The 16,087-nt window shown below is 40.7% G+C and overlaps 1 protein-coding gene across 2 annotated transcripts; it reads left to right on the top strand.

The window, feature by feature from the left end:
• The first annotated feature begins 38 nt into the window (after positions 1-38).
• LOC117763374 (carbohydrate sulfotransferase 1-like) lies at positions 39-11,568 on the top strand. Of its 2 annotated transcripts, XM_034588439.1 has the most exons (8): positions 598-778; positions 1,131-1,188; positions 1,763-1,868; positions 1,905-2,356; positions 4,172-4,385; positions 4,907-5,133; positions 8,198-8,415; positions 10,924-11,568. In XM_034588439.1, the coding sequence occupies exons 4-8, from the start codon at positions 2,027-2,029 to the stop codon at positions 11,258-11,260; spliced, it is 1,326 nt and encodes a 441-aa protein (XP_034444330.1). In that variant the 5' UTR covers positions 598-778; positions 1,131-1,188; positions 1,763-1,868; positions 1,905-2,026; the 3' UTR covers positions 11,261-11,568. The 2 variants fall into 2 exon arrangements, with proteins under 2 accessions (XP_034444329.1, XP_034444330.1); XM_034588438.1 differs by lacking the exons at positions 598-778; positions 1,131-1,188; positions 1,763-1,868 and adding an exon at positions 39-364 and having other exon boundaries at positions 1,989-2,356.
• The last annotated feature ends 4,519 nt before the right edge of the window (positions 11,569-16,087 follow it).

The raw sequence follows: 16,087 nt of genomic DNA, 5'->3' as shown, positions 1-16,087 counted from the left end.
TAGATGGATAGGTGTGTGCCTGCGTATGTGCGCGTGCGTGTGGGGGAGGTCAGAAGGGGGGGCAGCACAGCAGTGATGGATAGAGTCATAGGGACCTGAATAGCATCTACTAGCTTGTGGTACCAGAGTCCTGTTGACGTGACTGGTAGATCTTGAGCGTTGGGTTTCGTTTGTGTTATTGTCTCCTGTCCGCAGCGTCATGTCCTCACCCTCCGTGTGCGGCTCGCAGAAAGACGCAGGCTGCTGCCTGCACCAGCGGCGGAGGCTCACAGCAGCAGCAGCAGCAGCAGCATCAGCATCATGTCTCCGCATCCAGCCCGCCGCCTCCCGCTGACGGCCAGAACACGGAGGAGAGGAAAGTGAGGTAAGGCCAGTGGCCTCTGTCTGCGGTGTGTGGGGACTGGGGAGAATGACGGCTCCACAACAGGCTAGAGGAGAGGCAGCGTGCTCTCCTATTCACCGAGTGAGGAGAGATCAGCGGTGTGATGCAGGGGCACAGTGGTTAGCTCCTGCGATGTTGTGCTAATATGTAGCCCTCCCTGATGGATGGATGGATGGATATATATTTGGTGGTGGAGGTTTTGGAGTGTGTGTGTGTGTGTGTGTGAGAAGCATCGTTTTTATGAAGTGAGAAACATTTTGCTTGTTTGTGGGTTAATAATTATTGGGTTAGTGTTAGAATTAGGTTTTTGGCAAGGTTTAGAATGAGGTTTGGGTTCGTATTAGAATTAGGTTTTGGCGAGGGTTGGAATGAGGTTTGGGTGAGGGTTAGATTAAGGTTTGGGTGAGGGTTAGAATAAGGTTTGGGTGAGGGTTAGATTAAGGTTTGGGTGAGGGTTAGATTAAGGTTTGGGTGAGGGTTAGAATAAGGTTTGGGTGAGGGTTAGATTAAGGTTTGGGTGAGGGTTAGATTAAGGTTTGGGTGAGGGTTGGAATAAGGTTTGGGTGAGGGTTAGAATAAGGTTTGGGTGAGGGTTAGAATGAGGTTTGGGTGAGGTTTACTGTTAGAATGAGGTTTGGGTGAGGTTTACTGTTAGAATGAGGTTTGGGTGAGGTTTACTGTTAGAATGAGGATTGGGTGAGGTTTACTGTTAGAATGAGGTTTGGGTGAGGGTTACTGTTAAAATTAGGTTTGGGTGAGGGTTACTGTTAGAATTAGGTTTGGGTGAGGGTGAGTGTTAGATTTAGGTTTGGGTGAGGGTTAGTGTTAGAATGAGGTTTGGGTGAGGGTTAGTGTTAGATTTAGGTTTGGGTGAGGGTTAGTGTTATAATGAGGTTTGGATGCGGGTTAGTGTTAGAATGAGGTTTGGGTGAGGGTTAGTGTTAGAATGAGGTTTGGGTGAGGGTTAGTGTTAGATTTAGGTTTGAGTGAGGGTTAGTGTTATAATGAGGTTTGGATGCGGGTTAGTGTTATAATGAGGTTTGGGTGAGGGTTAGTGTTATAATGAGGTTTGGGTGAGGGTTGGTGTTATAATGAGGGTTGGGCGAGGGTTAGAATGAGGTTTGGGTGAGGGTTATAATGAGGTTTGGGTGAGTGTTAGTGTTAGAATGAGGTTTGTGTGAGGGTTATAATGAGGTTTGGGTGAGGGTTAGTGTTAGAATGAGGTTTGGGTGAGGGTTACAGAGAGGTTTAGGGTTAGAATGGGGCTTTGGTGAGGGTGAGGGTTGGAATGAGGTTTGGGTTAGGGTTGGTGTTATAATGAGGTTTGGATGCGGGCTAGTGTTATAATGAGGTTCGGGTGGGGGTTAGTGTTAGAATGAGGTTTGGGTGAGGTTTGGAAATATGTTTTGGGTTAGAATGAGGTTTTGGTGAGGTTTAGGGTTAGAACGAGGTTTGGGTTAGGGTAAGGGTTAGAATGAGGTTTGGGGTTAGAGTGTGGTTTGGGTGAGGGTTAGTGCTAGAGTTATTTTTGTTTTCTAAGAATAAAACAATAACAGCAGTCTTAATAGTATTTACTTTCCTCCTCATGTCTGTCTGTGTCTGACAGAGAGCGCTGTGGCTCACTGATCCATCGGTTTAGCCATCATGCAGTGTTCGTGGAAATCCATGGTCCTGCTAGCATTAGCCTCCATAGCTATCCAGTACACGGCCATCCGCACTTTCTCCACCAAGCCCTTAAGCCTACTGTGCTCTGTGGGTCTGGCATCCACTGGCCAAGCTGTCAACTGCAGCCTCAAAGATCTGACACTGGAGGGCTCGGACCCAGAGTGTGATGAGGTCCTCTCCAACACCCCATCTTCCCCTACCTCCTCTCCCCCCACGTATGATGCCAACAAGAGAACCCACATCCTCATCCTGGCGACAACACGGAGCGGATCCTCCTTTGTGGGTCAGCTGTTCAACCAGCATCCAGAGGTCAGAATGTAATATACATTTATTATCATCAACAATAAAAGAATACAATCATACTAGGGCTGCACGATATATCGAAAATCCAATCATTGCGATATCAACGTGCGCAATAGGCCTATTGCAAAAGACGGCAAAAACTGCATAAATGTTTTTTCATGCGCCACGCATTCACGCTCTGCATGTCAATATATTTTGCCAATCAGATGGAGACATGTGGATGACTATTTATCCCGGAACCTGACGGAAAAGTAACAGCACCCAGACACCCATTCCGCTGCTGTGTGTGTGTGTGTGTCTCTCTCTCTCTCTCTCTTTCTCTCCATCTCAGCTGACGTCTCTGACTCGCTACAGTTCAAAAGTTGATTTGTTTGTCTCCACAATATTAACACTAATCATCACATAATGGTCAATACTTTTATTAATAGGATAAACTTTCTTCAGAGCAGCGCATTCATCAGCCGCTTGCTTGCTCTTTTCCTCTCGCACACACACACACACACACACACACACACACACACACACACACACACACACACACACACACACACACAGACACAGATCGGACCCACGTGTAAACTAACTCTGATTAAAAACAGCAGACTTTACAAACTTAGTAAATGTATGGAGCTGGAGGAGATGGTGTCGTACTGGGTTTGGTTTTGACGCAGTCGGCGCAGCGCACAGCATGAATGATAGAACACAGAGGATCAGTAAAGGACTGACAGAGAACCTAAAAACTGTAAAAAAAATACTTTTCACCGTCCAAACGTGTCTGATAATACCCAAATTAACACTGTAAGTGGAATCAGTGGAGCTGTGTATGGCTCCCTGGTGTCTGCCCCCGACTTGGTGGCACTGCGGCCGGGCTGTGCGCCTTCTCCCGGCTGTGGAGCTGTCCTTGGTCTCTGTGTCTGTAGCCAGGGACTGTTTATGTTTATGTATCGCAAGTCATATCGTCATTGCGATATTAAACAACGTTATTTCATATCGCATGTTTTCCTGATATCGTGCAGCTCTAAATCATACACTCATTCAAAGATGCTTAACTTGAACATGTTTTTTCTATTACTTGCTAATGAATTCTGGTTTAAGTAATCAATGTATTTATAACGAGTAAATAAACTGAAATATTCCATATTTGAACTGAATAGAATAGAAAAGACTGCCTTTGTATGTCATTGTACTGCTATGCAACACAGTTTAGTGCATCTCCGTGGTGCAGACACAGAACAAATACTAAGTAAATATGAAAGATAAAAAACACGTAGCATTCTACACATAAATAATGTGCACAACAAAACCAAATGCATTAGAAGCCATGGGGGAGAGGGGGACTGGCTGAATGCCGCTAGCTTATATAGGACAGCCAGACCATTTCCCTGATGACCAAACTCCTCCCATCAGGCTTACGCAGCAAGAGGCCTGCTTTGATAGGGTCGTCCCATCCCCCCTCATAAAAAAAGTGGTTCCACCATGAACCCTAAACATAAAACAATGTCCATTCCCATTTTAAACAGGCATTCTTTATTGATATGGTTGTTGTGTCTTTCTCCCTTTGGAGTCAAGGGATTGAAATGTTCACCATCTCATCACTCTCTGAAACAAACACTGCACTGCCTATTTATTTGGCTCAGCAACCACTGAAGCAGTGGGTTACTGGCATTGATCAGTGAGACATGGGAAAGCGATACCCAATGGAATATAATTGTGTCCGAGGAGGCACTAAAATCTTATTGATTGCACCTAGAAAATTCTATTCTTCACTTCCACAGACTATTATATATTATTATCTTTGATTTTTTTTTATATACATCCCAGGTCTTCTACCTGTTTGAACCCCTGTTCCATGTCCAGTCGGCACTGCTTCCTCGGCTGGTGCAGAGTCGGAACCTGGCTGAGAGGAGGGTAATGATGGGTGCAGCCAGAGACCTGTTGAGGTCTCTGTACCACTGTCATCTCAACAGTTTGGAGAATTACATCCGACCTCATCCTGCCAACCACTCCACTGACAAGCTGTTCCGAAGAGGAGCTAGTAAGGGACATGCATCTTTACATCTCCATTCACACCGGGCATTAATATATGCCTCATAACTAGATTGTATTTAGATGTTCTTTTATCCTGATTACATTTAAAATTGGTATTAATGTGTCTCCAGTGTCCACATTGAGATCTAATTTAGATCTGATTGCTCTGTCTAGCAAAAGTTAACATCTTCCTCATTGTTGTTGCAGGTTTATGAAAAAAGAAACAAAAAGGATAGAAGAAGATGGTAGCCATCTTTGACACTGTTTTATTGTGTTTCACTATCCCTCCTCATGGTGCATCTATACCTGTGCTTTCATTTGGTCAAGCTCTTTCTGATTATAATCCATAATCCAAAACATATTTTATTGCAGGTTTAAATAGAGTATTTGTCTTTGCACTTTGTCACCTTGTCCTGCTTCTATTCACATATTTGAGCTACAGTAATATTTGATTGATGTTGCTGGGGTTTTATTTATTTTAAACATTTGTTGTTAGAGTTGGTTGTATTGTTTGCGTCCTTTCTTTAGGCCGGTCTCTGTGCTCCCCTCCTGTATGTGAGGTTCCTCTGGGCCCGGATGAGCAGAGCCTGGTTCTGACTGATGAGGGGGAGTGTGGGAAGAGATGTGGGCCGCTTAACGTGTCACTGGCTGCTGATGCCTGCAGAGGGAAGCGCCACATAGCCATCAAGACAGTGCGCATTCCCCAAATCAGTGACCTTAGAGCACTAATTGAAGACCCGAGACTCAACCTGAAGGTAGAGAAATAGTAATAACTTTGTAATAAAAAATGTATGTCAATATTACAGTATTTGTCCATTCACATTACAGCTGTATTCTTGAGACTTAGACTTGAGTAAGACTTTATAGAAAGTAGTAGTTACAGGTTCGGACCTAGGTTTTTGTTTTCGAGAGTGGGTGTCATGGGTGCGTAAAAAAAGCAGACGTCTGGACTGCAGTTTTGGTTTTGGTTTGATAATCATTACGGCCCTGGTCAGCACTACTTTTTTGAGATTCTCCAATTTGTTTAGTAATATTTTTTTTCATCTCTTTATAATTATTAACTAGTGCAGTGCTCATTCTAAGACTGCTTGTGTGGAATCGTCTGTTTGCTTTGCCTGTGGTCAGGGGCTGACTGGGACAATAATTCAGGTCTGGAATTTGACTTATCTCCAGGCCACCTATTTCACGCAAAGCACTAGACCTCTAATTTTATAGGCTAACCCTATTTATAGATGTAACGTTTATCAGACTAACAAACAAGTAGGTGGTGCAGTAACTCACTGCCCATTGCCATCTTTTCAATGAAGTCATCTTTGCCAAGTGCCGTAAGAATCTCATTCTCTGTTGCCACAACCAAAACAGTAAAAATATGATATTTCCAAGGGCTTTTACTTTGAAATCTTAGATCAGATTGTCCTGATATTTACTGGGGGACAATCTGAGGTGGGATACCTGTCATTGTGAAGTAAAATTAGTCTGGGGAAACAGGTAGTTTCTCAATGACAGCCTTGTATTTTGTTGCTTAAATTTAAGTTTTTCTTCATTATAAAGATCGACTAATTATTCACACAGTGGTAATAAAAAATCATTCATTTTTTAATTCTAAATTTTGCCTGAAATAGTTTCACACGCAGTCGTGATTTTTTATCATTAATTTGATCTATTATTCATCATACTTCATTCAGTTCAATTAATTTGTGTAATTTAATTAATTACTTAATTTATTGCCTCATCAATTGTGAAAATCTGGTCATGCCAGCCGCACTTTGAAAATTGGTGCGCGTCTAATTGTGGTCTTACGGTAAAGGTCCTTGGAGCAAAAAAAAAGGCCAAAGACAAACGTTGACAGTTTAATGACACTTATTATGGACATTTTATTTGATTTCCACACAAGACATAACAACTATAATGAAATGGAATATTCCTTATATCATTTTTATGAAAATTAAAGGCAAAGTTGACTACTTTTTCATTATGGCATTCATAACTTGCTCATTTTGAATATAATTTTTGGGGCCTTTTTTAATGGCATTAGAGGATGTCCCTGAAAAATATTGGGAAATAGGATTTATATAATCATAATCAAGTAGCCAACTTTCCATTCAATCATCTCTGTTGATTGACCATTATACTGTAAAATCTTCTAAACCTTGACATACTGATCACCAGGAACAGGAGTGAGGTGAAATATTTGTGTCACTTCTCAAGGATTGTTTCTTGATAATGTTTAATATGAGCAAGTAATGAGAACCCTGAAGCTGCACCCCCGCTGCTGCACAAGGAGCTGTTGACCTGTTTATTCAAAGTTCAGTGAAGCTGGACTCAGTACGCAGAACCTGAAATGAGATGTCAGCATATTATTTCTCTGTGAATGTATTGACTGGTCCGCCTGGTACTATTGAGTCTGGAGGTTGCATTTAACAACTCTTCACTAGTTCAAAACATAGTGGACTAGATGATGGAAGGTTAGATAACCAATCAATGCAACTCTGAATTGGTATGGATTGAAAATGTGGTAAAAACAACTGCAGCCCCTTAGAGATACTCCGGGCACATGTACATAGACACATGGACGTGAAATATGCCCAACACAGGCTCGCAGAGCAGAGGTAGTGTTGGGCCAGTAGCCTTTGCTACTCTCACTCTGATGTGACAGACAGAATTATGTAATGAGTGCGACTGCATTTGCCTGGCTAACTGAGCATCAAAGAAGGGCTTGTATATTAAGGAGACAGCTTATATCAATAAATGAAGGCCAACAAACTGAAGCAGGTAAAGGCAGGAAGGCAGGCCACCAACTGGTAGCAGGTCAAAACAAGGGGGGGCAGGTCACAAAAGCACAGGATGGTATGAGCGTAAGATATGAAAATGTCTTGCATTTGTTGTAACTCTTTGTCGAAGACACAATGTGAGCCATTTATCTGGTATGACAGCAGGTTTGGTTCACCTTTGTTTAATCACGTTTTGTATTTTTTTTGTTGCAATAATGATACAAACAGGGTTTTGAGACATGATGAAATGAGCAAGGTGTACTCAACAAGTTTAATGTCAGGCTGTGCAATGGGGTCATTTCACATTCAGATTGTTACTCGTTACCATGCTCAAATTGTGTCCTTGTCTTTACAGATGTTTGTAACAGCAGCTCTTGTCTCCTTCCATCTTTATGATTCTTTGTCAAATGTTCTGCACAAGTAAAAGCTTATTGTAACATCTGAGTCTGCATAATATGAAATATTCTCATGTAATGGCAAAAGTTAAGAAATAAGCTAACAAATGAGTCAAGAACATGCAAGCAAAAGAACATCAAGATGCCTTAGCACAAATGGGAGAAGAAAGTTAATGTAACAGCAGGCATATTAAAGATTCCTTGATTGATATAGATTTTCTAAAACAATGGAATTGGAAATGGCAAATATTACATACAATTTAACACTTTACTTTTGGAATAACAGGACTAAAAGTCTCTTTTTGAATCCCCCATGTCCTTTATTTAGATGGAGCCAACATTCAGAGGAAGCTTAAAACAACTGGTTTCAGCTCAAAAAGTAAAATCTAATAGAGCAGCTGTGGCTGGGGGGGTAAAGCAGTCCTCTTCTAACCAGAAGGTCGGTGGTTCAATCCCAGTCTTCCCCAGGCCGAAGTTGCAAGATACTGAACCCCAAATTGGTTCTGTTTTCTCAACTGGAATGTCCCTCAATTGAAACCTTCTTATTACTTTTGTCACTGTAGCACTACTGCTGCTATTTCCTCTGCCACTGCTGTCACTATTAGTAACACACTCAAACCTCTAATCACATGCTGTTATATCATCCTCATCAGGTGGTCCAGCTTGTGCGAGATCCGCGAGGTATCCTGGCATCTCGTGTCGAGACGTTTCGAGATACTTACCGGCTGTGGCGTCTGTGGAGAGCGACTGGACGCCGACCCCACAATCTGGACCTGGGACAGATTAACACAGTGTGTGAAGACTTTCTCAGGTCTGTGTCCATGGGCCTGGCAAAACCCGCCTGGCTCAGAGGGAGGTACATGCTGCTCAGGTGAGAAGGACAGGAATAACCTCTAAAGCAGAAGGCACTGAAGCAAAATTCTTAAACAGATCTTTTGCTTTGTTTTTATTTTCTTAGCCATCTCGGAAAAAATATGACAGAATGATCTTCAAAATTGATGCATTAGATATTTGGATTAACTCTAAAATTTTGTTTTTATGCTTGTGGTTGTAGCGTCATGACAGAATTTAATACGTACTTCTTAAATGGGGCCCCAGCTAGATTGGAGCAAATATAGATAATTTCATTAAGTCAATCAGAAGATTATTTATGACAGAGAATGAACTATTTCAATAGATCTTAATTCTCAGCTTCAAAGCAACACACAGGCAAAAACTGGATCCATATAAAGGCAATAATGGTGTCAGATACAATGCTCATGCAGGGTGGTATATAATGCTAACAGATGCTTATGTCTATGAATGCAATGATATCAACCCAGTCATTAATAGCAGGATGAGAATAATTGGACTTAACCTACTTAATTTATTGCTGATGTGCTGTTGACTTTCTTAGCTTGAACCCAATTTACCCGATAAGGAAGTATAAGCAGCGAAAAGCAGTCGTGGCTAAAAGCAGTGAGTTCTTTTAAACATATGAAAACTATAAGTTGCCACTCCAGAAAAAGAAAACCGGATCAGTACCAAGTTATAACTTCTATTATAAAATTAGATTGTTATAACAAGTTATTCATGTTATGACGATATACTAACTTATCAATAAAAATCCTTAAATTTTTTTAACATTAAGGTTATGTTTGAATGCAGAGAACAGATTAATCAATCACTATGGCTCATTAACTCATTCTGATTGAATTCAATTTCATTTTTGGTCAGAGACATGGCACCATTCTGCTGATACTGAGTATGTTGGATATCATTGTGATAAGCAGGAAGAATGAGTCCGACCCTCTGGAGGTTTTGTCATTTCTCACACATCAGCTGGAGGGGACTCACATGTTTAAATTAAAAAAACGTACTAATTCAGGGTTATATGAACCAAGAAATACCAAAGATATTGGTCATTAAAGACAAAATACATACTTTCTGTTTAACCAAACAGTTTCTCTCCTCCTGTGATTCCAACACAACAACAATCTCACCAAGCAGTCATCTCTCCATCATTACACCATTCAATGACCTAATTAGGATGAGGAGAGATCTGCCCAATTTTCACATTTTATTTCTGAATTGTTATTTTGCAAATAAGTTCAAATCATCACCTTGAACTATTATATAATAGATTTCAATCAAATGAAAACACACTGAATATAAACCATGTTGCGCCCATGACCCGATACCTTCTGAGCTCCAGCTGACACCATTTCCACAAATATGTCCTAACATGGCAGTAATACTTGCTCATAGTTCATCATAGTTAATGACTCCAAAATATGAAGAACTCCAACTTTAGTTCAACTCACAATAACGATATGAAAGACCTAAATAACCTGGGGAAATCATCATTGGGGCTTGGGAGTGCAATTTGACATTTGCAATATTCTGTAACTACAATATATATAGATAATTACTTTTTTAAAGGTTGTAAAGTTATTTATTTTCACTCAAAATGATACTGAAAATGTACTTGATTAAATATTTTGTAAAAAATGTTTTTCTCTGTATGCGGCAAATGTGACTGTAGGGAGATTTTTTTGAACAACTATGAAACGTTGGACACTGCTGTGAGTCGTGTGTGAATGTTAAAGGGATAGTTCATCCAAAAATGAAAATTCACTCATTATCTACTCACCCCTATGCCGATGGAGGGGTGGGTGAAGTGTTTGAGTCCACAAAACACTTCTGGAGTCTCAGGGGTAAACTTGGTTAGAGCAGAATCCAATAAAATTAAAGTCAATGGTGAGTCCTTCTACAGACGTAATTAAACAACAGAAAAACCTTAACATGCCTCCAGAGGTGGTGTCCTGTGGTGTCATCCAAGTGTCCACAAGCCCCGACATTCAAATTCGACTCAAAACGAGGTCATTTACACCAAGTTTTTAGCCTAAAAGTCTGCGGATATCTTCCAACGAAGTGCTTTCAGGCACCATCGGAAATGCTAATGTCTGCTAGCTTAGCCCCTTCTGTTGGATTTTAAGGCTTAAGCTACAGTGGAAATGAATGTCGGGGCTTCCGGACACTTTGATGACACCACACGAGCAGTATGGAGGCATGTTATGGTTTTTATGTTGTTTTATTACGTCTGAAGATAGGTCACTAATCAGCAACACTGTTTACCCCTGAAACTCCAAAAGTGTTTTGTGGACTCAAACACTTCACCCACCCCTCCATCGGTATAGTGGTGAATAGATAATGAGTGAATTTAAATTTCTGGGTGAACTATCCCTTTAAGTTGTTTTCTTGTTAACCTCAACAATATTTTAGCTGCCTTCAGCATGCATTTTCAGTTGTCTAAACCCTGTGAGTCTTATTTATATAATGGTCATAGGTATTGATAAACAACTCAATGATCCTTCCTCTCTACCTCCCCCTGGGTCAGGTATGAAGATATTGCCAGGTTTCCTGTACAGAAGACCAGAGAGCTCTACAGTTTCCTTGGTATGGTTCTGGACCAGAGTGTGGAGGATTGGATCATCAACAATACTCGGGGTAGCAGTGATCTGTCGTCCCGGCATAAGTTCACCACAGTTCGGGACTCTGCTGCTAATGCAGAGAACTGGAGGGTGAAGCTATCCTTCGAAATGGTAGTTTACACCCAGACGGTGTGTCAACCACTTCTGGACATCCTTGGATACAAGAAAGTCTTCCACCCAAAAGAACTGAGGAACTTCTCTCACTCGTTGGTGGAGGACAGGATGTTCCTCCCATTTTTCTAAACAGCTGAAGACAGGCATACACTACATCCAATGAGTGTTCAAGAAACCATGAAAACAAGACAGAACTGAAGTCAATGGAGCTGTGATGACGTGGTCCAAACTGTTTTGCTGATCTGAATATCCTCACTATGTCTGGTGGAGGATGAGAATAAGATGCGTCTTTTCCAGTGTTATCAGTGTTACTTGGAGATCTGGGCTGCTCTGTCAACCTTTACTATTTATTTATTTATTTATTTTCCCCTCTGAGCAATCAACTACCTCAGTTTGTGCCATTTTCCCCTTAAAGAACCATTTGACATATTCAAGCCATTTCATGGTAAATCAAATGTTACAGCTAATCATGTTTAAAATTCTGTATTTAGAATAACTGATGAGCCAAAACATTAGGACCACAGATAGAGGAAGCAAGTAAAGTTGATTATCTTGGAACAATGGCAGACATCAGGGTAAAGAAAATATTCGAGAGTAAGTGAACAATTGGTTGTCGTAGTCAACATGTTGGATGTGGAAGAAATGTGCAGCTGACCTGAGCAACCTTGTTAAGGGCCAAATCAACTTGGCAAGACCACCGGATCGGACATTCTCTAAAATTGCCAGGCTTGCTCCAGGTCAGCAGTGGTGACAGTGATCTGAAGAAGAGGGAGGGAAAAACCACAAACCTGCCTATCAACGATGAGTGAAGTCAGCAAAGGCTGCCCTGTCAGGGCGACTGTGGCACAAGTCCCAGAAAGTTTCAGTGAAGGTTATGGAAGAGATGTGTTGCTAAAAATAAATAATTTTCTAATAATTGGCTCCTGAAAGGGATAGTTCACCGAAAAGTTTAAATTCACTCATTATCTACACCCCCCCCCGCCCTATGCGGATGGAGGGGTGGGTGAAGTGTTTGAGTCCACAAAACACTTCTGGAGTTTCAGGGATAAACTTTGTTGCAACAGAATACAATACATTATAAGTCAATGGCGAGTCCTTCTTCAGACGTAATAGAACCACAGAAAAAACCTAACATGCCTCCATACTGCTCCTGTGGTATCACCCAAGTGTCTGCAAGCCCCGACATTCATATTCGACTCGAAACGAGGTCATTTACACCGTGTTTTAAGCCCACTGGAAGTGGCTAAGCTAGCGGCCATAGCCAAACAATGGTGTGTCCGAGGGTCTGTGAACGCACCTTGTAGGAAGATATCAGAGGAAATTTAGGCCTAAAACATGGTGTAAATGACGCCGTTTCGAGTCGAAGATGAATGTCGGGGATTGGATGACACCACATGAGCAGTATGGAGGCATGTTAGGTTTTTTCTACATAGTGGTGAGTAGATAATGAGGGAATTTTCATTTTTAAGTGAACTATCCCTTTAAGTGTGGGTTCTAGATTGATCATGCTTTACCATTGACAGACATGTATGACAGTGTGTTGGTGCCACCATGACTGTACACCATTTTCTCAGTTTGTTGTTATAGTAAGGAGAGAAAAGCTAATTAAATATAATTTTCATGATATGATGGTTTATCCATTATTTTCTCATTAAAAGATAGAAAGATAAAAGATATTGTTATTACAAGCAATGTTTATACATATCACTTTCATACTCACTTTATTACACAATATCAGATAAAAGAACCATTTGCAGCAGCAGTTTGTCCCAAACAGAGAATCGAATTTCCTCAGAATGGGACGTTTAGTTTACAGGACTGGACCAGAGGGAGGTAGGTACTCGACTGTTTTGCAGTTCAATAATTTCATGTTGTAGATCATCAGGTTGCATCAAAGCACATCAGGGGGCGACTGTGCTCAGGAGTCCATTTACCATCAGCTGGTTTCACATTGAACAGCTTAAGTAAATATTTTAATTCCAATAAATTGTCTCTTCTGTCAAACTCAGGAGTAATCACACACATAGAAATATCTAGTTGGTCTTTACTTGTTAATCAGTTGTTTCATGACAGGCCAGAGAGAAAAACCCAAAATGTTATGTAATGTCCTTCAATTATTTTCACTCTATTGTACCACCTCAGTTATCAGTCTGGTTCCAGCAGCTCCACAACAACAAACAAAGCTCCTTTATAAATTATCCTTATAAGTGAGAGAACTATTAGCTCACTCACCACAGAACTTGTGTAACATTGTCTCTGTCAGAATGTGGTATTGTGAGAGCTGCTTGTTGGGCACCTTTCACAGTCTTGCTTGTAAGGCCTTGACAATAGCAAGACTCAAGCAGGACTTGTTTGTGGGTAGTGTCAATGAACTCCACCAAACGGTGTTTTCAGTCTTTATCCAAGTGATTGGATTGCAATTTGTCTTTGCAACGCATCCAAAAGCTTCATGTTTCCAGCCATAATGATGATCAAGCATCACTGTTACTGGGCCTGTGTAAACTTGACACACTAGCTTGTCTTGACAGTCACCATCATCGTTTGTAGTAATGATAGGTAACAAAATCTGCGTTTACTTCACCCTGACCTGAAGGGCATACAGCCCAAGGCCCCACCGTGAAGGACGACTGCTTTATGTAAATTTTCTTTTATCACATGAAGAAATTTAAAAAACATCTATTTTTGTCATGAGAGTTTTTCGTGTGTATTAACTCATCTGCTAGACCTAACCAAGGCTGGGGCCTGTACTATAAAGCAAGTTAACATACCTTCTTTCCGAGATCCAGCTGAACTTAACAATTAACAATTGCAGTCAGGCTAAGTGGTCACATGAAGCTGCTTATTAACTCCATAAGTCAACCAAGGTTTTCCTCATCAGGATCTGAACGCGTGCACATAAAAGAGGCGTGTTTACTGCAAATGACCAATCACAGACATGGACAAGTTTGACTGACAGCAGAGCAGCACATTTCACAACAAGGATAACTGTTATTTTACAAAAATTACAAGTACAAACACATTATCCAGACTAAAAGAAACAGTTACAGCTGCTAAATGCAGGAAGAACAGCTGGTAAAACATCTCTGATTGTGTGAATGTGTAAGTTACGGAGCCACTGATAATATATTATGTGACAACGATAAAATAATGTGTGGGAACGAGTTAAATAACTCTGGCCACGAGATGTGAATCAGTTCTTTACTAAAAACACGTGTGGAACTGAGATGAAGAAGCCTCTTGGATGAGAGATGAAACGTTCCACTGAATCACATGATGTACGTAGCCTCTATAATGTGCTTTAGTTTGTCACACACTGTCTGCACTGACTCTGAGGACACACTGTGGTGGACACGTCTACAATTACTCAAACACATGGACCTGTTTTTCGTGAGCCATGAACATGACTGTGCGCATCTGGTATTTTGGGATGCCCCTGGCACATCTGAGACAGGAAGAGATTGAGATGTACTGGGTGTGTTTGCGGCGAAGATTATAACCAACCAGACATTGATTTAAACTTTCCTTATCCTTCCCTTTAAGGAGAGTGCAACATGAAGTTACGAGCGTGTCGAAGTGATTCCAAAAGGACTGCGGTTGTGGTCCGTCGTTTGTGAAAACCCAGTTCCACCAGCTGTACTACTAAAAAATGGATGGGCGTCGAATTGTGGTGTTACGGTAAATGTCATTGGTGCGAAAACAAAGGTTCAAAGTTTAATGACACTTAATATGGAAGTTTTATTTGATTTCCACACAAGACGATAACAAGTATAATGAAATGGAATATTATGTTAATGATTTTTATGAAAATGAAAGGCAAATTTGACAACTTTTTCAATATGGCATTTATTAACTTGCTCATATTAAATCTTATTTAAAAAAATTCTTGAAAGTTAACAGATATTTCACCTCACTCTTCTTCATGGTGACCCCCACTGTCAGTATGTCAAGTTTCAAGTGATATTACTCTAGAATGTTGTGGAAAGTTGTCTACCTTTTGATTATGTAAATCGTATTTACCTTCACAAGTGAAAACCCAGGGCATGGGCATTGAGATCGTTGGGGATTCCAGATACCTGGGTGTATAACAACAGACTGGGCTGGTCCACTAACACAGACGTCCTGTACAGGAGGGGCTGTCAGACTCTACAACAGCATCCAGATTGTAAAATAAATGCTGCACTGTTTTTTCTCAGGTCAAGACTACTTAGAATTTCATACACTATTTTTCATAAAATGTCTTTTTAGTTTTCCTAAGAGCTGTACAGACTAAAAATCCCCTTGATACAACTTTGTGATTTCTGGCATTGGGCTATGCAATATAAATAAAATGGACTTGACGTTACTTGAAAGAAAACACTGCTGTTTTTATTTGACAGAATACAGTCTTATCACATCTGCAAAAATAATTCTATAATACATAAAATTGCTTGGTCTGAAAAGTCTCAGGGTTACAAACCATCAGAAAGAGGAAGGGAGGAGTCAGGCTAAAAGTAAAAGAGAGAACAGACGATTGTGTAAAACACTGTTGTTAGGCATGCAGCAAATGTAAAAGGATTTTCACTCACTTATAAAAATGTAGCTTCACAGTAACAGTGCAATTACAAAATTCAAACAAATGCCAACAGTTCGTTCTTCATACTTAATTCTGCAGATGTGGTATGTCTTCTTCATAACTCCTCTGTTGACTAAATGGGACATATGTTTCAGATTGTTTGACCTATAGGTGGCAGACAGACAAAACAAAATAGCAAAAATACAGCTGTGATATTCTGTGAGCTCATTAAACTGTTGAGGCTCTAGTGTAAACAAACACCCAGAAGATACAGAGCCACATCAACACACCGAAGTGTTGCTTCAAGCCAACTGACCAATAGTAGTTCAACATTCACTTGTCTCTCAGTGCTGGAAGCAGTGCTTCAGTTTGTTTTCTGTATTCTAGAAAGTAAATATAGGGAA

The sequence above is a fragment of the Hippoglossus hippoglossus genome, chromosome 6 (assembly GCF_009819705.1).
Source record: "Hippoglossus hippoglossus isolate fHipHip1 chromosome 6, fHipHip1.pri, whole genome shotgun sequence".
NCBI classification, from domain to species: domain Eukaryota; kingdom Metazoa; phylum Chordata; class Actinopteri; order Pleuronectiformes; family Pleuronectidae; genus Hippoglossus; species Hippoglossus hippoglossus.
Note: the sequence above shows the minus strand (reverse complement) of the source record. Positions and strands in the feature narration are given on the sequence as shown.

Bases quoted from the DNA above. Each gene is read 5' to 3' on its own strand.
- LOC117763374 (XM_034588438.1), top strand. From the start codon at position 2,027: ATGCAGTGTTCGTGGAAATCCATGGTCCTGCTAGCATTAGCCTCCATA. The intron at 2,357-4,171 runs GTCAGAATGTAA...TATACATCCCAG, and splicing joins TGTTCAACCAGCATCCAGAG to GTCTTCTACCTGTTTGAACC. The intron at 5,134-8,197 runs GTAGAGAAATAG...CATCCTCATCAG, and splicing joins ACCCGAGACTCAACCTGAAG to GTGGTCCAGCTTGTGCGAGA.